Raw genomic sequence first — 26,713 nt, forward strand, 5'->3', positions numbered from 1 at the left:
AGCGTGGGCTGCGGGCAGGGGACTGTGGCGCCGCTGTCTCGTTCTATTCCACGGTGGTGCAGCAGAGGGCGCGTGGCTCTCAGCGCTCAGTGCTGCGCGCTCCCCTGCGCCTCTAGGATCGTATCCCTATTTGCCCCAAGGTCATAGCTCCTAACCCAGCTTGCCAGCCCCAGGCCGGGGACACCAGAAACGGAGCCCTTCGCGCTGGAGACCCCGGCGCGGGTGGGGTGGGAGGGCTCCAGGGCCAGGAGACAGATCACAATGGGCACAGGGGATGAAAGGTGCCGGGGGTCCGGGTCTCGAGCAGTCCCTGCCGCCGCCAGACTCCGCGCCCTGGAGGGGGATGGGGTGCGCGTAGACGCTCCGCGGCCCGGGTCGGACGGAGGAGCCCAGGAGCTGCCGCAGCCGCCGCGAGCCCAGAGATCCGAGCTTCGCTGCCAGCCCAGGACACCGGGGCCCGGACGCGGGCCGAGGGGAGCCGGGCGGCGGGAGAGGAGCCCCGGAGCCCCGCTGAGCGCCCGCCGAGAGGGCGTTTTCCCCGCCCCCGGAGCCTAGCCCGCCCGGCCCGCCCAGAGCGCGGGGAGATCACCTCCGCCCGTCACCTCCTCCCCTTGTCGCCTAGGTCCACCCAGGCCCCCTCCCCCGGGCCGCTCCCGAGCACGAAGTTGGCGGGAGCCTATAAAAGCCGGTGCCGGCACGACCCGCCGACAAACAGTGCAGGCGCCTGAGCCGCTGCTGCTAGACCTGTGCGGATTCCTGTCCAGCCCCGACCGCCGGCGCGATCATGTCCCATCACTGGGGGTACGGCAAGCACAACGGTGAGTGCCGGCGGTGGCCGGCGCGGCGGCCCTCCGATCCCGGATCCCCGAGCCTGGATGCCGGCCCGGGGCCCACAGCACCAGCACTTGCTGTTTACCGCGGCCACGGGGAGCGCTGGATGCTCAGGTGCGCCCCGGGCGCTCACTCCGCTCGCGGCTCCCCGGCGCCAGGGATGCCCCCCTTGCCCCAGCTGCGAGGCCACTGTCGAGGAATCACCGCGTCCGCCCGAGGCGCGCAGGGCCCGAAGGAGGGGAGGCGCAGCCCTGGCCGGGGAACCCGAGAACAGTCCCTCCCGGGTCCCGACCTGGGGATCATTTTAACCGGACCTAGGTGGAGGCGGGGAAGGGTTGTAACGGAAAATTCTAGTTGTTGATCGCAGAGAAATTAAGAGACTCCCCTTCCCCCTTCCCCCCACCTCAGTCCACCCCCGCCCCCCCGCAGTTTCAGCACCACCTGTGGCTAAGGCGCTCAGCACGAACTGTCCCGGGGCATTTTCCAGTGCTGGTTTGAATCCATGGCGCTGATTTCCGAGTTTTCCCTTCGTCTCTCGACTTCTAATGTTAGGGGGTCGGACACCAGCAATCAGGTTTTATCTTGGCCTCAGACCTGGTTCTTAGGAGCCAGCGGAGCAGAGAAGCATGCCTCGGCGCACCTAGCGCATCTTTGGAGGGTGTGGGGCTTCCTAGGTAGTGGGGACCCTGACGGTTAAAGGAGGGGTGGACCCGGGGCCTGGGCAGTGAGGAAAGGATCCGGATCTCCTTGAATGTCTTAAGTGAGCTTGCATATCCCAAAATCCCAACCACAAGCCCTGACATTAGTGTCTGCCCAACTTCACTTGCTGAATTTCAGTAAAACGACTTTAAGATAGCTAATATTTATATAGCACTCAGTGATCTAAGAGCTTTACATATATGGATTCTAATTCTTACAGCGACATTTATGAGGTAAATTTCTAATTATTCCATATTACAAATGGGGAAACTGAGGCACAGATTACGTGTTTTGCCAAAATTTACCCCACTGTTAAGTGCTACTTCTAAAATTGGAACTGAGCAGATAGGCTCCGGAATGATTGTTCTTCTCTAGGGGTCTGGGTGTACCTTTCCCTACAATGGGGGATTCACACGTCTTCTTTCCCCTAGGACCTGAGCACTGGCATAAGGACTTCCCCAATGCCAAGGGAGAGCGCCAGTCCCCTGTTGACATCGACACTCATACAGCCAAGTATGACCCTTCCCTGAAGCCCCTGTCTGTTTCCTATGATCAAGCAACTTCTCTGAGGATCCTCAACAATGGTCATTCTTTCAACGTGGAGTTCGATGACTCTCAGGACAAAGCAGGTCAGTGTTTAGAAAATAACTTGTGTATTTTAGACAGTAGCTGTTTTCCGAGCTTAATGGAAGGAGCCAGGAACAGTGGTAGGAACCCTCTTAATAGCACAGTTTGTCTCAGGACTCAAGGATGCCACCCTGATCATTTTCATTAGGTCTCAGATTCTGAGAAGTAGGCTAATTAGTTTGAAGTGTCCCGAGGCCGTTTCTCCTCTGTGAAATCCCTGACTTCTATGTAGGGCATTGAATAACTGCAATATGCCTGTGAAAAGTCACAAAAGGCGCAAAGTCCCCTAGCAATAAAGATCAATCATGATGAGATTTGCACTAATTGAACTTTTAAGATTGTAAAATATTTGTCTTCCAGAGTTGATGTGTATCCATTAAAAATGGCGCGTATCCATTAGTGAGCCTTATCTTCAAAGTAGCAGCGAGAAGAGTAACAAAAAACGTGCCAATTTAAAATGCTGAAATTCTTGGAAAATGTTATGGGTATTTCTTAAGACTGGGCTAGTGTGATAAAGATGGCAGCATATTTTGATATCTACTCAAAAATTCATTCCACAAACGAAGATGTTGTAGAGTTGGTGGATATACCTGGCCCATCACTGACAAAACCAATTACCATATTTATTTGTAATAGAGCTGTTTACAGGATGCTCACTGTAAAAAAAAAAAAAGTGCTGCTTTTTTTTTTTTTTAATCTCTCTCTCTTTTGAAACAAGAGAACGATCCCATTCAGACATAGTAGCTGCCTTCTTTGCTCAGCAGTTACTTTAATTGCCAGTGCCCTATTTTCCTGAGTGCTTTCCTCTGAAGGTCATTGAATGAAATGGTGCTGCAAACACATTTTGTTTGGTGGTGGGAGTGAGGGGAGTGGTGGAACAAAATGAGAAAGTTTTGGAGTAGTGACCTATGGTACTAATATATTGTATAACATGTAATTATAACCATTTGGGTTGACTATTCTTTGTCAGCAGCTATCCTATATAGTCAGCTTGGTTTTGAAAAAAGAATTCTTCCCTCCTTTCAACTTTTAAAAAATTTGTAAACACCTGGCTTTCTGAAATGGTGAATCTGGAAGACAATTAGATGGGGGATAATGTGGAGATCATCTGAGAAATGTTTTCAACCTACCTGTGCCTGCCTGTGTGCACCCCTCCCCAGTACACACATACAATACATACACACACACACACACACTCACAATCATACTCACACATTCTGACACAGTATGATGATTTATTAGAATCAAGTAAAGGTTGTACATTGAAGACAGTTCAGTGATTCTGCTACATTGCTTTCCCAAGCATTCCTCTCACTCCAAAGGAAGAGTGTTATATAATTAAACAATTTTTTTCTTGTAAAGAATACTGTATATTTATAACATGACAAGGCCAAAGGTCTCAAGGTATTACACATACAGAAAGGATGCTATAACATTTCATGTCTAGTCATTTACAAACCAAAAGAAGTGAGCTACTTTAGTCTGTAGCTGTACTTTTTGAAAGAGCCACAATGATGTCCTTGTTTTCAATGGATGTAATGTCTACCAAATTTTGTATCTCATTGGATGCTACATAGAAATTGGATACTTTGAGTCTTTTTTGGAACACTGAAGAAACAAATCTCCAACAAATGAAAGCAGATGAGGTTCCTTATAGTCCTTAGAAAATGGATAGTGAAATAAATTATTCTAGTAATACATATTATTGAAAAGTGGATTTCAACATATGGTCTGGTGGTTATCAGCATAGACTGGGGTCAGAGAGACCTGGAGTTGCGTTCTAGCTCTGCCGACAACTAGCTCAGAGACTTTGGGAGTAATACTGTCTAGGTTTTAGTTGTTTTTAACTGTAAAGTTGGAGTAACAGTAGTGTCTGCCACAGTGGAAGGATGAAATGGGACAGTATATGTAAAGCACCTAGCCTAGTGCCTGGCGCATAGAAGTTCCTCAATAAATGGCCTCTGTTGTTGTCACAATTTGAACCCTTCGACCGCCTCTGTTAGACAATTGCTGTATATGTTGCACCTGAGATAAGATTTCTGAATAAACTTTTTCTTTAACAGCTTTAAGATTAGTTCCCATCATTGGATGGTATTTTAAAAATTTATTTTATATTTTCCGAAGCATTCTGTTTATCATACTGAATATGTCCTTATTTTATGTATGAAGTTATTATATAGTTATATATTTTACCATGAATCTGTTAAACTTTGACGGATTTCTCCATAAGCAGTAACTAATTAGATCTAGCTACATTTTTAGCAGCTATTTCTTGTGGAGAGCAATGCATACATTTTTAAAGAAGTTGGCCATGTTTAGATTGTGAAACAGATGAAAACCATGGCGTTTAGGTAGAGCTCCCACCCATGTCTTTAGAGACACATGTATGATCCACCTAGTTCTTCTACAAAAAAAAAAAAAAAAAAAAAAAAAAAAAAAAAAAAAAATCATTACTAACAGCACTTAAATGCATGGGAAGCTAAGCATCATGAAAGCAGGGTGAAGGCCTGGTCCCTCTCCTGTTTCCCGGAGCCCATGCTGGAAATATCTAAAGTAGAAAGACATAGAAATAGTAGACCCTGACTGCCACTTTGATAAGTGCAGAAAGGAAGTATTCCGAGGAAATATGGAAACGTGAAGGAGGCTTAGCAGTCTAACTGTGTAAGACAGGAGAGACTTTCCAGGGTAAATAAGGCTTATGCGGAGGCTTGAAGGATTTTGATATCTTGGACAAAAGTCCAGGCAAAGGGAGATAGGAAATACCAGGGGACTTAAGAGAGCACAGCGTGTGCTCCAGAAAGGCAAGAAGGCATACTAAAAGCAAGGTCAGGAAGGACTTGCCCTTATTTGCATATGAAAGATTCCTTTGTAATTTTGCCTCTCTTTTCCACATTTTCAGTTACTTTGGTTAAACAAGGATGCAGAATATATTAAAATGTCAATATTAAGGGAAAAGACATCTACAGAATAAATTTTTAAAAATTATACCATGTGGAGGCCAGGCATGGTGGCTCACACCTGTAGTCCCCGCACTTTGGAAGGCTGAGACAGGCAGATCACTTGAGGTCAGGAATTCAAGACCAGCCTGGCCAACAGGGTGAAACCCCGTCTCTACTAAAAATACGAAAAAATGAACTGGGTGTTGTGGCATGCGTCTGTAACCCCAGCTACTCAGGAGGCTGAGGCAGGAGAATTTGGATCCTGGGAGGCGGAGGTTGCAGTGAGCCGAGACCACACCACTGCACTCTATCCTGGCGACAGCACAAGACTCCATCTCAAAACAAACAAACAAACAAACAAACAAACAAAACCACACACAAAGAAAAAACATGTGGAAAAACTCCCTTTAGACTTTTTTTTTTTTTTTAAATAAAACAATCCTAGGCTCTCAAAGCCAAAACAAAGAGTAGAGATACTCTAGTTAAACTCACCTAAAATAAACATGAAGAAACTGAAGCAAAAGAGTTTAAATAACTTGCTAAGTCATCTCCTTGCTAGTTTGCTGGAGGAACTAAATAGCAATCACTTAAAAATAGAATTAGAATAAAAATATTTGAGAGATAACCATATTTGACATTTAGTTTGTACATACCATGTTTTTCAAAAACTGGCATTTTTTTCTGTACACTTAAGTCAAAAAGTTTTTTATTTTACTCATTTAATTTTAAAAAATCAACAGTTTAACATCTTTTTTTGTTAGGAGTTATTTTTGTGGTGGTAACATTTTTAGATTTCCTATACCTCTTATTTCCTGCATTTAAATGCAGTTCATTTACCTGTCTTCTTTGTCTTAATGAGATTTCAGCCTTCTAGAACTTCTCATAAACTGAGGCTTTCCAATATGCTTTAAATGTTCTCTTATATCCAAACTTAAGTACTTGGGTATCAGAAACTGAGTGGGTTGACTTTATTGCTGATTTAAGCTTGAGAGAATTTTTTAAACTGTGGAGTTAATAGGATTTAACTAGAAGCTTGGGTTAGAGCTCTCATCAATCTTCTAAATTCCTTTGAAAATAAGCCACCTTAAATTCACCTTAAGTTAATGAAAAATTGCTAATCCCTTTAGGTTTTTTAAAAAACTTATTAAATAATAACTCACCCTGCTTGAGATGTTTTATTAATGGCCTTATCTAGGAGAAAAGAATAGTAGTCAAATTATTAACTCCTGCTAACTTATTAACTTTTATTAAGGAGTTTAATACTCTCCTGCTTTATTGCAAAGTTAGGGACAAATTTTGAAAGCCAATGCCAGAATTATTGGGCCAACTCTTATCCAAGTCTTACATCATTTCTGTTTTTTAGAAATTGGAATTTTTAAAACCTGTTTGTTATTTCAAGAAAAGAGTAAAGGAAGCTGGATGAGTTTACCTGTGCTCTTTCTAAGTGACCTATTGTCTATATGACACAATGGATCTTCATACATGGATCCTGCTTGACTTTCAGAGACTTGCTTTTGAAGCTCTAAAAGTTTCCTTCCACAGCAGTCCTAAGTTAAAAGAAAGCATAGCAACAAACGAAAGGGCTTGTCATGCACACAGTCATGGTGTCAGCAAAACCCTAAATACCTAGAAAATGGACCAACATATTCTGAACACTGTAGTTACTATATTCACATCAAAACAGCTTCTTTTTTTACTCCTATATAATTGCCACATAGCTTAAACCACAACTTCTGTTGAATTTCGACTGTGTTTACTCTAGTGAAAGTGACAGCTACACATCTTATTGCTTTAAAACAAATGGAACACGTGTATGTTTGTTATCCCCAGATTTGTCTATATTGGCATGTAGCCCTAGGATTATTGGCTGCTGCCAACAGGCAAAACAGTAATGCATGATTTTAACATTTTCAGGTTGTTTATAGAAAAGATAGTCCCGAAAATGACATGTTTTCTGTAGAATTAGTCATTTGCTTCATTAGTAGGAAATCATTTAAATTTTATTTTTAAACTAAAGATTATTGGGACTAGTTTATTTATATTTTGGACTTAAAAGAAACTGTTGACATTCATTAAGGTCTTTAGTCTGTTACTCCAGTGCATCTTAATTTAGTTTAAGTGATTAGGGAGAAAAAATTTAAAAATATTAAATGTTCAGCTTTTAATTTGTATAAGCAATGAGATTCATTTCAATATTGCTAGATCTCTTATTTTTCTCAAAAAGTAATTTATATAATTTCCTCAAATAATATATATAGGAAGACAGATTATTCTATAACATTACACTTAGTGCTTGTTTTGTGTTATATACAGAGTATATATAATTGATGACAGATCATGAAAATTAAAATTGGTTGGAGCTCTTGATGTTGAGATTTGAATTTAAATTAAATTTGGAAGGTCTTGAAAAAACGTTAGAGTAGAAAACTGTATTTATTCTCCATCCCTCACAAAACACATTTCTGGGGCACAATAAACCATTGACTCTTTAAAGCGCCACTGCCATGGCTGGATTTTACAGAGAAAAAATATGCAGTTAGCAATTTCTGCTATTTTTTAAAATTATTTTTATATTAGAAAATAGATTTCATTTTAAACTGCAACAGTTTAGAAAATGGCATGTAGTCATTTAAATAAATAAGTAGATCCAGAATATAGGATAAAGTCCCTAACTTAAACCAAAATATTATCTTTTATTTTTCTCAAATAAAAAGTTTGAGTTTATGACAATTTATTATAACAATGTTTTTGAAGGACGTCATTGACTAAACTCCATGCTAAGAGTTTGCCAGAATTGCTGCCTTCTGTAGCAAGTAAACGTTAAAGATTTAATAACTTTTTCTAGTTACAGTGGGTTTCTAATCTTCATAGCAACGAGTTTTATTTTAACAGGGGCTAAAACAGGTACCTGGTGATAGTAGATTAGCACTGAATGTGTTTAATCATTGAGCCCAGAGTACTTTTCCTTTTTTTTTTTTTTTAGTGTTAGCTGTTAGCAAGCATTGTTTAATAAAAGTTGGCATGCACTCTTGCCTAATTCTGAATGTTCTTAGAAACAAATTAAGATGAAATTTTAAGATTTGTAAGAGAAAGAATAAGAATAAGAAATAGCAATAAACTTTATTCTCCTTAAAATGTAAGATGCTGCTATGATTCTTCACTGGGGAAAAAGAAGATACATTTAGAAAACTGGTTATCTCAGATGCTTAGTATGGTTTTATTTAGTTAGTTTTACCACTTGGTAGAATTAATGATGTGACAAATGACATTTGCTTCTTATTATCAGCCAGTTGGTTGCTAGCTTTAAAGAGTTATTATAAAGGATTTTTTCAGTATTAATTTATTTCATGAACATATATTTAATTTTTAAGGGTATATTATTATTAAAAAAAAGGAATTCTTTCATTCTCTTAAAAAAAAGTCTAGAATTAGAGGCTAATATTTCCTTATAGAATTATCAGGAAACATATTGTCATAATAAGTTGTTTTTGTGTTCCAAGAGATGTGACTTTGTCAGAATACATCCAAATTCATATTTCTTAGCAGATCTGAAACATAACACCATTTATAATTCTTTCTGTTTCCATTCTTCCTTTTTATCCTGGCCTACTGTAAAACAGATCTGGCAGCCAGAGGTTGTATCAGGAACCACAGAAAGACCTCACTGCTTGAATATCTTCAAAGCAGTGTTTCACTTTGAATAGATGAATGGGTGTTGCTGCCATGTAAGCATATTTAGGTGAAGCTCATGAACAAATCTTGTTATACAGAAGTTATCCCTTTGTTCTGCAATGCCAAAGTAAATCTGGGCTCATTATTTTATGGAATTATAAAGTAAAGCTAATAAAATACACTCATAGCAACAAATGTTTAATTCCCAGTACTAGAAAAATAAAATTTAAATTGTAGAACTAAACTAGTTTTAAAAGCTTTTGAATATAATGGTTAAATCCCATTAATACATATAAAGTTAGGTACAGAGTTTCTTGGTGCATGGGAGAAAGAGTGATTTCACACTATTTTAATCCTCTGTCAAGACGCAACTTGTTAATTATGTACAGATAGTTCGTAGCCCAAGTATGTGAGTTTTAGTACTGATTTTGCTTAGTGAGGTTACGGTAACGCCAAAATAGTAGAATCATGGAATAGTTAACAAGTTAGAATTTTAAGTTCTTAGAGATAATAGAGCACATTACACTGCATATAGAAGATGATCCATAAATTATTAGTAAAATAGTAAATGATTTAGTGTATCCACTTTACAGGTGAGTAAATTAAGGTCAAAGAGGTTTAATAAAAATTTTTGGCTTTTTGGCTGAGCACAGTGGTTCATGCCTGTAATCCGGGCACTTTAGGAGGCCAAGGTGGATGGATCACTCAAGCTCAGGAGTTCCAGACCAGCCTGGGCAACAAGGCAAGACTCTGCCTCTACTAAAAATATAAAAATTAGCTGGACATGGTAGTGCACGCCTGTAATCCCAGCTACTCGGGAGGCTGAGGCACGAGAATCACTTGAATTCTGCTTGAGGCGGAGGTTACAGTGAGCTGAGATCGCACCACTGCACTCCAGCCTGGGCAACAGAGCAAGATTTTGTTCAAAAAATAATAATAGCCAGGATGGTCTCGATCTCCTGACCTCGTGATCAGCCCACCTCGGCCTCCCAAAGTGCTGGGATTACAGGTGTGAGCCACCATAATAATAATAATAATTTAAAAATAAATAAATAAATAATAAAAAATTAAGGGGACAAAGCTAGCCAGCAGCAGTGACAGTCCAAATTCTAAAGAACTTGGGAAGCCTATATAAGGATAATTGGATTTTGCAATGTTAAGATCAATGGAATACTTATTTCACAAATTCGGGTGCGTAATAACTGGTATCAGAGTTTAGTAAACCAGGCTGTATGGCAGCCATCGGGCCTTGGTAGAACAGACGGTCCCACGTTTGCAAGTGTATGTAGCAGACCAATTATTTGGCCAGTAGCTGCATGGGCACTTCCTAAATGGTTCACAGAGGGATTATTAGTTTCACTTAAAATTTTCTCTCTCTAGACCTGAATCTATGACTCTAAAACAAATCCAGAAAAAGGAATCAGTATGCTCAGAAAGAAAGATGTGAAAAGCGTCCTTTCTCCAGACAACACATGTGAGGAATAAAAACAGACGAAGTGATTTTGTTCAGCACCATAGACTAAACTTGACTCTGGATTGAATTTTCAGAGTGAAATGTGATGAAAGGCAAATATTTACTACTGTAAAACAGAACTAAAGATGGTAATATTTAGATGTGTGTTTCATGTGCGTGTGTGTGTATCAGTGTATGTGTGTATACATATGTATGCATGTGTATGCAGATACATACATATATGTTATATGTATATATGTTTTTAATTATAGTGCTCAAGGGAGGACCCCTGGATGGCACTTACAGACTGATTCAGTTTCACTTTCACTGGGGTTCACTTGATGGGCAAGGTTCTGAGCATAGTGTGGATAAAAAGAAATATACTGCAGAGGTAAGATATACTTTTTTTTTCTTTCCAGGGAAAAGTGTTTATAAGTTGATAGCATTAATTTCAAAAGCTTAATTTGTAAATTCAACTCACACCCAGTGAACCACTTCTTTTACAAAAGACCTTCATATTTGCTTTTTATAACCTTTAATTGTGACATCATACTTAATGCTGCAGAACTTTCTGTACTGTCTCCAACTCCACCATTTGCAAAACGTAAACAGACTCAAATTAAAGGATCCTGTTTTAACATAAATTTGGATATCAAATGTGTGCCTTCTGTCAAAACTGTACATTTCTTTGTCTTAGAGTTATTGATGAAAACACTTGCTATTATACCAAGTACTCTGTGGATAATTAGAATTAAAGTGAAAGGAAAGTTTTGATTTAAAATTATCCATATTTTCAATTTCCTAAGTAACCTTTACTGTGAGAAAAAGACCATTGGACAAAATCTGTCGGCTTTGATTGTGTAAACCACTCACTGTGGCTTTGTCTCTTCGCCTTAGCTTCACTTGGTTCACTGGAACACAAAATATGGGGATTTTGGGAAAGCTCTGCAGCAACCCGATGGACTGGCCGTTCTAGGTATTTTTTTGAAGGTTAGTTGATGGCCCAATTATTTCTTTTTTTCCTATTTTTAATAAAGAATGACCAGACAGAACATTTGTCACATACAGGACATTCTACAAAAGAGCTTAGGAAATGCCTTTGTCCCTGAAATGTTTTCAAGTTTATCTCCTCCTTTCATATCTGCTAGTTGCAGTGGAGATGGAGGACAGAAAGACAATAGGAGAGGTGTTTATTCGGTACTGTTTGGATGTAAATGTGAAGAACATAAAGAGATCAACTTGGGTGATTGCTAGGTGTTTGTTTTCTTTTCATTTAACCTGAGGCTAAACAGCACTATATCATGATAAAGTAAGATCAGGTTCTGAAGAGGGGAAGGACAGTGAATTTCAGGCAACAGTGGGACATAACTGGTTGAGCTGCCCTCTAAACCTTGGTAAAGGGGAATGGAGAAAGGTCTGGACTGGAGATTTATGAGCTCTGATTCATATGTTGAGGTGAAAGCTACAGGTGTCTATGAAATCATCCAAGTGCAGCATGAATAGGGAGATGAGAAAGCTGCGCAGGGAGCAATCCTGAGAAACTGCAAAATGTAAGGCCTTTACAAGGGGACGGATGCAAATTAAACAACTTAAAAGGGGTCAGGTGTGGTGGCTTACACCTGTAATCCCAGCACCTTGGGACACCAAGGCAGGAGGATAGTTTGAGGCTGGGAGCTCAAGACCAGCCTGGGCAACATAGCGCCATTCCATCTCTATAAAATTTTTAAAAAATTAACTGGGCATAAAACAAACAAACAAACACAAAAACACAAAATTAGCTGGGCATGGTAGTGTATACCTGCAGTCCCAGCTACTCGGGAGGCCAGGGCAGGAAAATCACTTGAGCCTAGGGGTTTGAGGTTACAGTGAGCTATCATCATGCCACTGCACTACAGGCTGGGTGACAGAGTAAGACTCTGACTCTAAAAGACAAGGCAAGAGTTAAGAGAGATTTGGGATGTTGGAAGGCATAGGGAAAGCCAAAGAAGAAGATAATTTTTAAAAAGAAGAGATGACCATGGTGTAAAGTCCTACAAGGAAATCAAGGCAAGTCCTTGAAGAGTATTCTGAAAGTTAGAGGTCACTGGGGATAATTGAGCCAGTGGTTTCAGGAGTACTATCTGAGTGGAAGCCGAGGCAGGTTGAAGATTCGGTGAAAGTAGGCAAGTCTATGGTGTCAGTGTCATCAAGCCAGTACTGATGGGTATCAGGTATAAAGTGGAGGATTTGGGCTATTTGGATGTTTTCTAATAGAGCTACCCAAATAAAAATAAAAACTGGTACAGTACCAACTGGGTGATAGTATCTTGCCCTTTATGTTTTTCTTTAGGTTGGCAGCGCTAAACCGGGCCTTCAGAAAGTTGTTGATGTGCTGGACTCCATTAAAACAAAGGTAAATTTGAATTTTCTGCCACCTTCTTAGGGTACTGATTTTCGATACTCCATTGGTTTTAGAAATTTCTTTTGATCAAATTGCACAGTCTCAATGACATGTGGTATTTGGATGAGCAGTTAATAAAGGTAGAATATTCCTTAAATATTTAATGTTTCTTTCAACAAAGTTGATCCTAATGCTAGCATAATTCTAAGACTTGTGTTTATTTAATCTTGCTCCCCCATCATTTGAACATCCATATGTAAGAGTCAGAGAATCTTATGACTGCAAGGCGGTTCAAAGGTTCTCTAGTCAAATTATTCACTCATTCACACAGCAGATATTTGTTGAGTATGTACTATGTGCCAGTCGCTTTGCAAACAAGTAGACACAATGGTGAACAAGATAAACAAGGCCCTGTTTCATGGAGATTTCTATTCTATAACCTCTTTGCATTCATTCATCCTGCATTTAAATCCTCTCTACAGCATAGTTGTATTGAGGTCGTTGAGCATCTGTTTAAACACTACAGTCACTTCCCGTAATGGGGAAACTTATCACCAGGGGCAGCCCTGGCTTTATAAAGCTGATCCTCACATTGAAGCAACATCTATCCTCTGAAATGCTCACTCTACACCCCTGGCTTGAGCCCCTTGAATTCACAGAATAAACCTGATCTCTCTTCCACATAACCCTACTCTCTCTCTACTCTGTTTTTTCACCTACCTCAAGCTAATTATCTTTAGTTCCCTTTAACTATTCTCATGTAACATCGTTTTCTCTCTTTGCCACCACCTTGTCACTCTTCCAGTAAATCATTCCTGTTTGCTTGAAAAGTGGAGTGTCCAAAACAGAATGTAGTTATTTGATTCTGACCTAGAGCGAGAAAATCACCTCCTCATCAGGGATACCCTGTTTCTGTTATTACAATCGGAAGTCACCTTATTTTAGTGGCAGCAGTCTCACTTTAAATACTGGGTGTGATCGGTTAATGACTTAATGGAGAATGTAAGGGATCATTTTAGATAAAAGGCCAAGATGAAAAATGGACATGTGAAAATAGTTTTTTGTTTTGTTTTGTTTTGTTTTGCTAAGACGTGCCACGTATTTTCAAGTCAAATGTCTTCTGTTAATTTCTTTTTATTTTGTTTGCCAGTGAATATAGGACCTCTCTTTTAAAAAGTGTTTTTGACCATCAGAGAGGAGTATACCTATTTGTGTCTCCTGCTTTCCTACCTTCCTCCTACTCTGTCAATGTGACGGTTTGAACCTGCATATTTGCTTTGTTCTAGGGCAAGAGTGCTGACTTCACTAACTTCGATCCTCGTGGTCTCCTTCCTGAATCCTTGGATTATTGGACCTACCCAGGCTCACTGACCACCCCTCCTCTTCAGGAATGTGTGACTTGGATTGTGCTCAAGGAACCCATCAGCGTCAGCAGCGAGCAGGTTGGTTTTCTAATGACAGGTCTGTTTACAGGTGGAGCATTTAGTCAAGGCAGAAGACCTTGGCCTCCAGAGTGAGAGAGACCTGAGATTTAATCCTTCTGCTACTTCTTGCTATGGAAATAGTGCCTTTGACGGTGCTCAGCAAATAAACAGCATTCAGTAAATCTTTGTTGTTATTAGCTATAAGCTTACACAGTTTGTTTATCCTGTAAAATTGAATAGTCATTGTAAAGATTCAATGAGAAAGGTATCTGTTTCCTAATAAACGCTTTTTTTTTTTTTGCCAGTTTTGAGGAAACTGAGGCTTAGAAAAGTGAGAGTTCATATTCAAGGTTACATAGATATCAGTGAATTCCCAGCTTACTACTCACTCACCTAAGAGCTTTCTGCAGTTTTATTTATATCAGAATGCATTTCTGAATCCTGACAGCTGAGAGTCATCCCTTGGAGAACACATATCTATTAAAACTTACTCCAGGTTGCTTTAGAGGCTTAGAGCAGGTATTCTTACATTTCCAATACAATGTATTGTGTGATGTTCAAGTGATTAAGACACTGATGAGTGGCCACAAAAGTGGATACAAATGAATTTTTCCTAGACTTGTCTCTTAGCACACAGTTGAAATGTAGAAAGTGAACATTCCTTAGGATTCACAAGAGGTTGGATCCTGAATAATTTAAGGAGAGCTTTAGGAGCCAACAATCTTGAAAATGGTAACTATGTGAGTAGTGACGGTGTGATTTAAACCTACAAAAATGCTGAATAATAGAGGTTTAGAGCTGCAATGTGCAATAGAGATTATGTTGTCCAACTTTCTCATTTCACTGGCTTGAATCACATTGATCAACAACAGTCTGAGAAACAGGAAAATTGAAGTGTTTTCCCCTCAGCTACCTTGGGACAGAATCAGGTCTGGGAGCAAGGATTCTATTCCTGTGTCCTCCTTTAGAATATGGACTTATGAATGCTGAAGATGCTTCACATCTTTCTTTAAAGGAAATATATATCTGACTGGAAAATTACTTGTAGCATATCAACGTGGGCCTAAAAAATAGCATGCTTGTCTTGTAGTATGTCACTTGAAGATTGACCTTGTAGTAATAAGATATTTGAGCAAGCTTCTTGAAGTTATAGTGTAAGGAAAGATTATAATGCCACTTTGCTATGTAGATGCAGTGTTTACATTGTAATTTAAAACATGGAATATTTTTTCTTCTTTCACTGAGAGCAATCCAACTTTAAAGCAATAGTCTGACATTTAGAGCCATTATAACAAATAGATTTACGGCATATACACACCCACAGGCCAAAATACACATATAGATAAGGGCAGTTGAACCTACTGCATTAATCCCTGTGACCTGAGTTTGCTCTTTAAAGTTGAAAGTGGTATTAAACAAATAATGTTAATTGCATATATTGGCAAAATACCAATAGGGCTATTTTTCTTGTCCTATAACATGGAGTCTGGAGGGAGGCTCATGCTCAGCTCAGGAAGCTAGGGCTCCAGGTCCTCCTCTGTCTGATTCCCTTGACTTGGCCTAGCCCATCTTCAGGTGAGGACTTCATCCTCAAGGTAGTTGCAAGAGCATTTTGAGCATCACATCTGGATACAACCACTTCTTGAGGAGGAAATGAATACCTCTTCCATTGGCTCCCTAGGAGCAGAGAAGCTTTTCCCTGAAGGCCCCTAGCAAACCTTTCACTTCTCACTGGCTAGAATTGCGTTTCTTACTTAGTCCCTAGCCAGGGAATGTGATCATTTTGGCCTGTGGGTGTGTATACACCATAAATCCATTTGCTATAATGGCTCTAAATGTCAGACTATTGCTTTAAAGTTGGATTGCTCTCAGTGAAAGAAGAAAAAAAATTCCATGTTTTAAATTATAACGTAAACACTGCATCTACAAAACAGAGTGGCATTATAATCTTTCCTCACACTACAACTTCATGACCCTACTGAGGCTTACAGGGAGAAGGCAGATGTCTGTCAATGAGGAAGTATGGGGGTGGGGGGTGTGGATTTTAGGTAAGCAGTATAAACGGGTCTGCTAATTCTGCTACCTTTATTTTCTATATTCAGGCTCTGTCTCTGTGATGCTAAAATAATGAGTCAAGTTGACTAATGTGATGAGTGTAATTTAATTGGTGCAGTGAGGAACAGAAATCGGTTATACTGGTTTGATCAAAAGTTTGACCTGATTACACTTTATGAACAGACTCTCTTTCAGATTGCTGGAATTCTGTTGCAATGAGTCAACCCTATATATCCTTAGAATGCTCCCTAGCATTCAGTAACCATAGCTGTACATGTTATGTGCATGGAAGGTGGCTTTATAGGAGTCATTGAGAGACTATTACCGGACCAAAGAAATCAGGTTAAAGGCTGTTGATTCCTGGGCTGCTGTATTACTGCCCAAACCACCCTTTTTCATTTGGATCAAGTCTTGGTTAGAGGGAGGAAAGTAGCACTTTTTAAGAACCTTGAAGAAGTGGGAGACTGTTCAGTGGCTTCCTGTATCTCAGTGGTGGCCAGTAAACTGAAACAAGTTTACAAGGGAATTAAAATCAGCCAGTGACAAGGGGTTCTAATGTTAAATGCATATATTGGCAAAGTACCAGTAGGGCTATGTAGGGTGATTAGCATTCACAATTGTTCACTAAAATGCTGTTTTTAAAACAGGGAAGTAGAAAGGTTGAGTGCAACTCCATAGCATGAGATAAATTGAGCTAGTTAAGGCGAATCAGCCTGGGCAAATTCATTTTTGTGTTTTTGTGTATTTGGAGATGCCAGCTCGTCACTCAGCCCATAGAGCTTACAGGTCCTGACCACTTTATTGTACAGATGTGATAGTTTGTCTTCCCTGGGGCAGAAAACAAACTTTAATTTGAAACCAAAATTGTTATTATCTTGCATCTAAAGGTATGAGTTTATAGACTTTTGAGATTAAATTTTAAAATTAAAAGGCCACTGAAAATTTCCTTTAAAAATGGCCCCAATGAATTTGTGTATTTTGTATAAATTTGTTTGTTATATTAAAGCATGCATACATAATCTATATGTGATTATGTATTTATTAGGAATCAAATTGAATTTTGACCTTTGATGCACAGCACTGTGAATGTTGGGGAATGTCATTTTTGTTTGTTTTTGTTTCTGCTTTTTGAGACAGAGCCTCGCTCTGTTGCCTAGCCTGGAGTGCAGTGGCGCAATCTCAGCTCATTGCAATCTCTGCCTCCAGGGTTGAAATGATTCTCGTGCTTTAGCCTCCCAAGTAGCTGAGATTACAGGTGTGCCACCACGCCTGGCTAATTTTTTCTTTTTCTTTTTTTTTAGTAGAGACAGGGTTTTGCCATGCTAGCCAGGCTGGTCTCGAATTGCTGACCTCAAGTGATCCATCTGCCTCAGCCTTCCAAAGTGCTGGGATTACAGGCATGAGCCACTGTGCCTGGCAGGGGAATGTATTTAAAGATACAACACAAGCATATAACTGAATACTATTGTGAAACGTTAATTATCAATGTTTTATTGTGTCTTTTAGATGTTGAAATTCCGTAAACTTAACTTCAATGGGGAGGGTGAACCTGAAGAACTGATGGTGGACAACTGGCGCCCGGCTCAGCCACTGAAGAACAGGCAAATCAAAGCTTCCTTCAAATAAGATGGTCCCATAGCCTGTATCCAAATAATGAATCTTCGGGTGTTTCCCTTTAGCTAAGCACAGATCTGCCTTGGTGATTTGGACCCTGATTGCTTTGTGTCTGGTTTTCGAGACGCTTCATCTCTTACTTGATAGGCTTACTAATAAAATGTGAAGACTAGATCAATTGTCATGCTTGACACAACTGCTGTGGCTGGTTGGTGCTTTGTTTATGGTAGTAGTTTTTCTGTAACACAAAATATAGGATAAGAAATAAGAATAAAGTACCTTGACTTTGTTCATAGCATGTATGGTGATGAACACTCAATTGTTCACTAAAATGCTGCTTTTAAAACATGGGAAAGTAGAATGATTGAGTGCAAATCCATAGCACATGATAAATTGAGCTAGTTAAGGCAAATCAGGTAAAATAGTCATAATTCTATGTAATGTAAACCAGGAAAAATAAATGTTCATGATTCCAAGATGTTATATTAGAGAAAAACTTTAAAAATTATTTAGTAAAGCTATCTTAAATATGATTTACGTTGTAATTTAGTGACTTTTGAATTACTGAGATGTAAATGAAGTATTATCTGTAAAAATTGTTGTAATTAGAGTTGTGATACAGAGTATATTTCAATTCAGACAATATATCATAACTTAATAAATATTGTATTTTAGATATATTCTCTAATAAAATTCAGAATTCTATTCTGGGTTATTTTATTGTGGACTGAGTAGTGGGTAATACAGTAATGGAGGAACAAATGTCTACTTTTACAATTCATAATTCCTTATTAATAATGAGCCATCATAATTGGCTTACTGATAATTGAAGAAGTCTCCATAAAAGGAAAACTCTGGAGGTCATTTACTTATTATGCCAAGTACCATTTTAAGTGCTATCTGAGCATTCATGTGATCTTCATGACAATCCTATGAAGATTAATTCTGCAAGAGAAATGATTACATTAAAAGTAGCAAGGTAGGCCAGGCGCGGTGGCTCAAGCCTGTAATCCCAGCACTTTGGGAGGCCGAGACCGGCGGATCACGAGGTCAGGAGATCGAGACCATCCTGACTAACACGGTGAAACCCCGTCTCTACTAAAAATACAAAAAATTAGCCGGGCGAGGTGGCCGGCGCCTGTGGTCCCAGCTACTGGGGAGGCTGAGGCAGGAGAATGGGGTGAACCCGGGAGGCGGAGCTTGCAGTGAGCTGAGATCCAGCCACTGCACTCCAACCTGGGCGACAGAGCAAGACTCTGTCTCAAAAAAAAAAAAAAAAAAAAAAAGTAGCAAGGTAGAGAAGGGAGAAGAGTCTGCACACTGAATCAATATAAGGCCCTTGGGAATAAAATAAATAAAAATTCATTTTATTAAAAAAGGGAATTCAATTGATACCCAGAAGTGACATAATAATTTGAATTTTAAAAAGAGAAATTAAGCTGAGCATGGTGGCTCACTCTGGTAATCCCAGTACTTTGGGAGGCTGAGGCAGGATGATTGCTTTAGGCTGGCAGTTTGAGACCAGCCTAGGCAACATAATGAGGCCTTGTCTTTATAAAAAATGTAAAAATTATTCGACCGTGGTGTTGCATACCTGTAGTCCTAACTACTTGGGAGTCTCGCGCACAAGGATCACATGAGCCCAGGCGTTCAAGTCTGTAGTAAGCTATGATTGCACCACTGTACTCCAGTCTTGGTGACAGAGTGAGACCCTGTCTCTAAAGAAACACACACACAAACAAAAAAGATGAATTATACAACTATTACAGACAGGAAAGAGTGAATAAATGAAATAAAAATCTCTTACTATTATGCCTTTCTGGATTTAGCTCTGTGCCTTGACCATGGAGTCTTTGGCTAATGAGTTATTCTGGAAAACGAAATAGAACACATATCAGGTTCTACACGTCAGAGAATAAAAACTCGTTGCTTTAGATAGAAAATTTCCAAAACTCACCTTAGATCTTTACCTAACTCAAGCTTACAAAGATTTTATTCTATGTTTTCTACCAAATCATAGGTCTAAGAGCCAATTTGAGTTAAATTTTTTATATGGTATGAGGTAAGGATTTAAGTTCAGTTTTTTGGCCTGAGGATCCAACTTTCCTAGCACCGTTTGTAGAAAAGACTATCCTTTCCCCACTGAATTGTTTTGGTAACTTTGTAGATCAAGTAACCAAAACAACTTACTTTCTCACCTGTTTTCCTAAAGAATTGTACTGAGTTTGATTATTTGTTTTGAATCCCAGCTCTTCTCAACCTCTCTGATCCTGGGTATATATTGAGAGTGACACCCAGGATTGTTGCTTTTTTTTTCTCTCTTTGAGATAGGATCTCACTCTGTGGCCCAGGCTGGACTACAATAGCATGATGGTACGATCTCAGCTCACTGCAACCTCTTCCTCCAGGGCTCAAGTGATCCTCCTGCCTCAGCCTCCCCAGTAGCTGGGACCACAGGTGTGCACCACTACACCTGGCTATTTTTTGGTATTTTTAGTAGAGACAGGGTCTCACCATGTTACCCAGGCTGGATTGTTGTGCTTTATTTGCTACAGCTCATCTCATCTTCCTTGGGACCACCCTCGTCTCCAATCCCCACTCAGTGGCGGCAGGGCGGCTGGCAATTAAAACTTGTCAGTAAAGGACATCTCAGTTTGTTCAGGTTTCAGCAGTCTTTTTTTCGGGTTTTTATTCTCCACTCATACCAGCCCACACAGATGGTGTCTGGGTGACAGAAGAGAGGGCCCAGGATCTGTATAATGCCCCCTAGATCCTTGCTGGCCTCTGTTGTGGGGTGGCCTAGGCTGGCCCTGGCTCCATCTGTGTCTGCTGACGTTTGGTCTGTTCCATCTGGTTTTTGGAAGTACTAATAGCAGAAGGCTTATCCCCACCATTGCCTCTAGTTGCAAAGTCTAAAGCTCTTCATTTATGACCCTGGGGAAGGGTCCAGGTGAATCTTGTTTCCAGAAAGAAACAGTAAAAGGGAAGCCTCTGTCATACAGGAAGAATCACACAGAGGCAACCTATCTTCTGATGAAGAGCCAGTTTCCTTGCTTTTCCTTATCACCCAGATTGGACCCTTAAAGAATAAGGACAAAGAAGGACACTAGTATCTGACATCTTTGCTTAATTCTTCTCTCCCCTTCTTCACACAGGGTCAGAAAAGGTTGGTTTGTCCTTCCCTGTATGGCGGCAGATTCTCTTGTACCCTGTTTCTTTCTGAAAGCAGCATTCACCTGGTGCCTTCCCCAAAGTCATAATAGCAGACAAAATGCACAGAAAGAAAAATTGGTTTTACAATAGGAGAAGGGCCATCAGAAAATATTTCAAAATTAGGACCCACATTACACTTAGCAATATGCTGCTGCCAAAGACTCAGTGAGACTTCTTTAGTCCACTTGGTAAAATCTAGAAATTCAACTTATGTTTCTCTCCTGTCTCCATCTCCTCTCTGCCCCTGACCTCTGCCTCTAATATAAGTAATCTATATGCCCCTGATATCCACCTCTACTGTAAGTAATCTATAGTGCTTCCATGTTTAACAAAAGGTAGCATCATTACTTTTATTTTTTAAATTTTTTATTTTTTATTTCAATAGATTTTTGGGGAACAGGTGGTGTTTGGTTACATGAATAAATTCTTTAGTGGTGATTTCTGAGATTTTGGTGCATCTATCACCTGAATAGTGTACACTGTACCCAATATTCAGTATTTTATCCCTCACCACTGCATCCATGCCAACATCTATTATTTTTTTATCTTTTGATTATGGCCATTCTTGCAGGAGTGAGGTGGTATTACATTGTGGTTTTGATTTGTATTCCCTGATAATTAGCGATGTTGAGCATTTTTCCATATGCTTACTAGTCATTTGTAATTCCTCATTTGAGAATTGTCTATTCATGTCCTTAGCCCACTTTTTGATGAGATTATTTGTTTTTTTCTTGCTGATTTGTTTGAGCTCTTTGTAGATTCTGGATATTAGTCCTTTGTCAGATGTATAGATTGTGAAGGTTTTCTCCCACTGTGTGGGTTGTCTGTTAACTCTGCTGATTATTTCTTTTGCTGTGCAGAAGCTTTTTAGTTTAATTGAGTCCTACCTATTTACCTTTGTTTTTGTTGCATTTACTTTTGGGTTCTTGGTCATGAAGTCTTTGCCTAAGCCAATGTCTACCAGGGTTTTTCATGTTATCTTCTACAATCTTTATGATTTCAAGTATTAGATTAAGTATTTGATCCATCTTGAGTTCATTTTTGTATAGGGTGAGAGATGAGGTTCCCATTTCATTCGTTTACGTGTGGCTTGCCAAGTATCCCTGCACCATTTGTTGAATAGGATGTCCTTTCCCCACTTTATGTTTTTGTTCACTTTGTCAAAGATCAGTTGGCTATAAGTATTTGGCTTTATTTCTATGTTCTCTAGTCAGTTCCATTGGTCTATGGGCCTATTTTTATATTAGTACCAAGCTATTTTGGTGACTATGGCCTTATAGCATAGTTTGAAGTCAGGTAATGTGATGTCTCCAGATTTATTCTTTTTGCTTAGTCTTGCTTTGGCTATGTGGGCTCTTTTTTGGTTCCATATGCATTGTAGGTCCTTTTTTTCCCTAGATTTGTGAAGAGTGATGGTGGTATTTTGATGGGAATTGCATTGAATTTGTAGATTGCTTTTGGCAGTATGGTCATTTTCACACTATTGATTCTACCCTTCCGTGAGCATGGGATGTACTTCCATTTGTTTGTGTCATCTATGATTTCTTTCAGCAGTGTTTTGTAGTTTTCCTTGTAGAGGTCTTTCATGTCCTTGGTTAGGTACATTCCTATGTTTTGTTTTTGCTTTTTTATTTGTTTGTTTTGCAGCTATTGTGAAAGGGGTTGAGATCACAATCTGATTCTCAGCTTGGTCGCTGTTAGTGTATAGCAGAGCTACTGATTTGTGTTCATTAATCTTGCATTCTGAATCCCTTTGTCAGTTCTAGGAGCTTTTTGGAGGTGTCTTTAGGGTTTTTTAGGTATACGATCATATCATCAGCAAACAATGACACTTTGACTTCCCCTTTACCAGTTAGAATGCCCTTTATTTCTTTCTCTTGTCTGATTGTTCTGGTGAGGACTTCCAGTACTAAGTTTAATAGAAGTGATGAAAGTGGGCATCCTTGTATTGTTCCAGTTCTCAGGGGGAAAGCTTTCAATGTTTCCTCATCCAGTGTAATATTGGCTGTGGGTGTATCATAGACGGCTTTTATTACCTAAAGGCATGTCCCTTCTATGCTGATTTTGCTGAGGGTTTTAATAATAAAGCAATGCTGGATTTTGTCAAATACTTTTTCTGTGTCTATTGAGATAATCATATGATTTTTGTTTTAAATTCTGTTTATGTTGTATATCAAATTTATTGACTTATGTATGTTAAGCCATCCCTGCATCTCTGGTATGAAACCCAGATTATGGTGGATTATCTTTTTGATATGCTATTAGATTTGGTTCATTAGTATTCTGTGGAGGAGTTTTGCATCTATGTTCATCAGTGATATTGGTCTGTAGTTTCCTTTTTTTGTTATGTCCTTTCCTGGTTTTGGTATTAGGATGATACTGGCTTCACAGAATGATTTAAGGATTCCCTCTTTCTGTATCTTTTGGAATAGTGTCAATAGGATTGGTACCAATTCTTCTTTGAATGTCTGGTAGAATTCAGCTGCAAATCTATCTGGTCCTGGATTTTTTTTTTTGTTGGCAATTTTTTTATTACCATTCCAATCTTGCTGCTTGTTATTGGTCATATCAGAGTTTGAATTTCTTCCTGGTTTAACCTAGGAGGGTGTATATTTCCAGGAATTTATCCATCTCCTCTAGGTTTTCTAGTTTATGCATGTAAAGTTGTTCATAGTAGTCTTGAATAATAATCTTTTGTATCAGTTGTAATATCTTCCATTTTGTTTGTAATTGAGCTTATTTGGATTCTACTCTCTTCTTTTCTTAATCTCACTAATGATCTATCAATTTTATTTATCTTTTCACAGAACCAGTTTTCTGTTTCATTTATCTTTTGCGTTTTTTTTTTTTTTAATTTTGTTTGTTTGTTTCTATTTCATTTTGTTCTGCTCTGATCTTGGTTATTTCTTTTCTCTGCTGGGTTTGGGTTTGGATTGTTTCTCCAGTTCCATGCGGTGTGACCTTAGATTGTCTATTTGTGTTCTTTCGGACTTTTTGATGTGGGTATTTAGTGCTATGAACTTTCCTCTTAGCACTGCTTTGGCTGCATCCCAGAGATTTTGATAGGCTGTGTCACTATTATCATTCAGTTCAAAGAATTTTTTAGTTTCTTGATTTCATTGTTGACTGAATGATCATTCAGGAGCAGGTTATTTAATTTCCGTGTATTTGTGTGGTTTTGATGGTTCTTTTTGGAGTTGATTTCCATTGTTATTCCACTGTGGTCTGAGAGAGTACTTGATAGAATTTCAATTTTCTTAAATTTACTGAGACTTGTTCTGTGGCCTATCATATGGTCTATCTTGAGGAGTGTTCCCTGTGCTGATGGATATAATGTATATTCTGCAGTTGTTGGGTAGAATGTTCTTTAAGTATCTGTTAAGTCCATTCTGTATAGGATATAGTTTAAGTCCATTGTTTCTTTGTTGACTTTCTATCTTGATGACCTATCTAGCACTGTCAGTGGAGTCCCCCACTATTATTGTGTTGCTGTTTAACTCATTCCTTAGATCTAGTAGTAATTGCTTTATAAATTTTGGAGCTCCAGTGTTAGGTGCATATATATTTGGAATTGTGATATTTTCCTGTTGGACTGGTCCTTTTATCATTAAATGATGCCCCTCTTTGTCTTTTTTATCTGCTGTTACTTTAAAGTTTGTTTTATCTGATATAAGAATAGCTACTTCTGCTAGCTTTTGGTATTCATTTACATGAAATATCTTTTTCCACCACTTTACCTTAACTTTATATGACTTCTTATGTATTAGGTGAGTCTCCTGAAGACAGGAGAAACTTGGTTGGTGAATTCTCATCCATTCTGCCATTCCCTATCTTTTAAGTGGAGCATTTAGAACATTTACATTCAATGTTAGTATTGAGTTATGAGGTACTATTCTCTTCATCATGCTATTTCTTGCCCTCATTGGTTTTTTTTTTTTATTGTGTTATTGATATGTAAGTCTTGTGTGATTTATGCTTTAAGGAGATTCTATTTTTGTGTATTTTTAAGGATGTGTTTCACAGCTTAGAGCTTCTTTTAGTAGTTCTTGTAGTGCTGGCTTGGTAGTGGCAAATTCTCTCAGCATTTGTTTGTCTGGAAAAGACTATCTTTCCTTCATTTATGAAGATTAGTTTTGCTGGATACAAAATTCTTGACTGAGAATTGTTTTGTTTAAGGAGGCTAAAGGTAGCACCCAATCTCTTCTAGTTTGTAGGGTTTCTGCTGAGAGATCTGCTGTTAATCTGAAAGGTTTTCCTTTATAGGTTACCTGATGCTTTTACCTCACAGCTCTTAAGATTCGTTCCTTTGTCTTGACTTTAGGTAACCTGATGGTTATGAGTCTAGGTGATTATCTTTTTATGATACATTTCCCAGGTGTATTTGGATGTCTAGATCTCTAGCAAGGCTGGGAAAGTTTTCCTTAATTTTTCCCTCAAATATGTTTCCCAAAGTTTTAACTTTCTCTTCTTCCTGGGGAGCACCAAGTATTCTTAGGTTTGGATGTTTAACATAGTCTCAAACTTCTTGGAGGCTTTGTTCATTAAAATTTTTTTTCTTTGTCTTTGATGGACTGGGTTTATTGGAAAGTGTTGTCTTCAAGCTCTGAAGTTCTTTCTTCTGCTTGTTCGATTCTATTGCTGAGACTTTTCAGTGCATGTGCCATTTCTCTAAGTGTGTCCTTGATTTCCAGAAGTTGTGATTGTTTTTTAATTATACTATCTATTTCACTGAAGAATTTTCCTTTCATATCCTGTATCATGTTTTTGATTTCTTTAAGTTGAACTTCACCTTTCTCTGGTGCCTTCTTGATTAACTTAATAATAAACCTTCTGAATTATGTTTCTGGCAATTTGGAGATTTTGTCTCAGTTTGGATCCATTGCTGGTGATCTGCTATGATATTTGGGGGTGTTAAAAGTCCTTATTTTGTTCTTTTGTTCTATTATCAGAATTGTTTTTCGGGTTCCTTCTCATTTGGGTAGACTCTATCAGAGGGAAGATCTGGGATTCAAGGCCTGCTTTTGTCCCACGGGGTGCTTCCTTGATGTGGTGTTCTCCCTGTTCCCCTAGGAATGGGGCTTCTTGAGAGCTGAACTGCAGTGATTGTTTTTGCTCTTCTGGGTCTAGCCACCTAGCAGAGCAACCTGTTCTGGGCTGGCACTGGGGAGTGTCTGCAGAGTCTTGTGATGTGATCTGTCTTCAGGTCTTGCAGCCATGGATACCAGCACCAGTTCCAGTGGAGGTAGCAGGAGAGTGCAGCGGACTCTGCCAGGGTCCCTGGTTGTATTTTTGTTTAGTGCACTGGTTTTGTGTTGGCTGGCCTCCAGCTAAGAGGTGGCACTTTCAAGAGTACATCAGCTGCAATCCTATAGGGATGATGCAAACTTGCCCTGGAGACATGTGGTTAAGTATTTAGGCTTCTTAGGCAATATGCAGGGCCATAGAGCTCCCAAGAGATTATGGCCTTTGTCTTCAGTTAACACAGTGGGGAGAGAAAGACCACCAGGTTGGGGCAGGCATAGGCATGTCTGAGCTTAGACTTTTCTTGGGTGGGACTTGCTGTGGCTGCTATGGGGGATGGGGATGTGGTTCCCAGGCCAATGGAGTTATATTCCCAGAGGGATTATGCTGCTGCTGCTGAGTCATGCAGTTCACCAGGGAAGTGGGGGAAAGCTGTCAGTCACAGACCTCACCCCACTCCCACACAGACCACAGTCCTAAAGGTCAGTCTCACCCCCACCATGCACCCCCAGCAGCACCGAGTCTATTTCCAAGCAGCTAGTGACCAGGGCTGAGAACCTGCCCC

General features: G+C 39.5%; 1 protein-coding gene and 1 long non-coding RNA gene across 3 annotated transcripts; both read left to right on the forward strand.

Moving 5' to 3' along the window:
* Positions 1 to 256: 256 nt before the first annotated feature.
* On the forward strand, positions 257 to 787 carry LOC111553186. Its single transcript, XR_002734840.2, has one exon. It is a non-coding gene; the product is annotated as an uncharacterized LOC111553186 (long non-coding RNA).
* On the forward strand, positions 327 to 18,399 carry CA2 (carbonic anhydrase 2). 2 transcript variants are annotated; one of them, XM_023227835.1, is made up of 7 exons: positions 327 to 818; positions 1,962 to 2,159; positions 10,494 to 10,612; positions 11,119 to 11,211; positions 12,551 to 12,613; positions 13,888 to 14,043; positions 17,587 to 18,399. In XM_023227835.1, exons 1-7 carry the CDS (start codon positions 785 to 787, stop codon positions 17,704 to 17,706), a joined length of 783 nt encoding a protein of 260 aa, XP_023083603.1. In that variant the 5' UTR covers positions 327 to 784; the 3' UTR covers positions 17,707 to 18,399. The 2 variants fall into 2 exon arrangements, with proteins under 2 accessions (XP_023083603.1, XP_023083604.1); XM_023227836.1 differs by lacking the exon at positions 11,119 to 11,211.
* Positions 18,400 to 26,713: the final 8,314 nt, after the last annotated feature.

The sequence above is a fragment of the Piliocolobus tephrosceles genome, chromosome 7, assembly GCF_002776525.5.
Source record: "Piliocolobus tephrosceles isolate RC106 chromosome 7, ASM277652v3, whole genome shotgun sequence".
In the NCBI taxonomy this organism is placed as follows: Eukaryota; Metazoa; Chordata; class Mammalia; order Primates; family Cercopithecidae; genus Piliocolobus; species Piliocolobus tephrosceles.

Excerpts from the sequence above, each read along its gene's own strand:
- CA2 (XM_023227835.1), top strand. The coding sequence starts at position 785 with ATGTCCCATCACTGGGGGTACGGCAAGCACAACG. Across the intron at positions 2,160-10,493 it reads TGACTCTCAGGACAAAGCAG|TGCTCAAGGGAGGACCCCTG; the intron begins GTCAGTGTTTAG and ends TTTTAATTATAG. Across the intron at positions 10,613-11,118 it reads AAAAGAAATATACTGCAGAG|CTTCACTTGGTTCACTGGAA; the intron begins GTAAGATATACT and ends TCTTCGCCTTAG.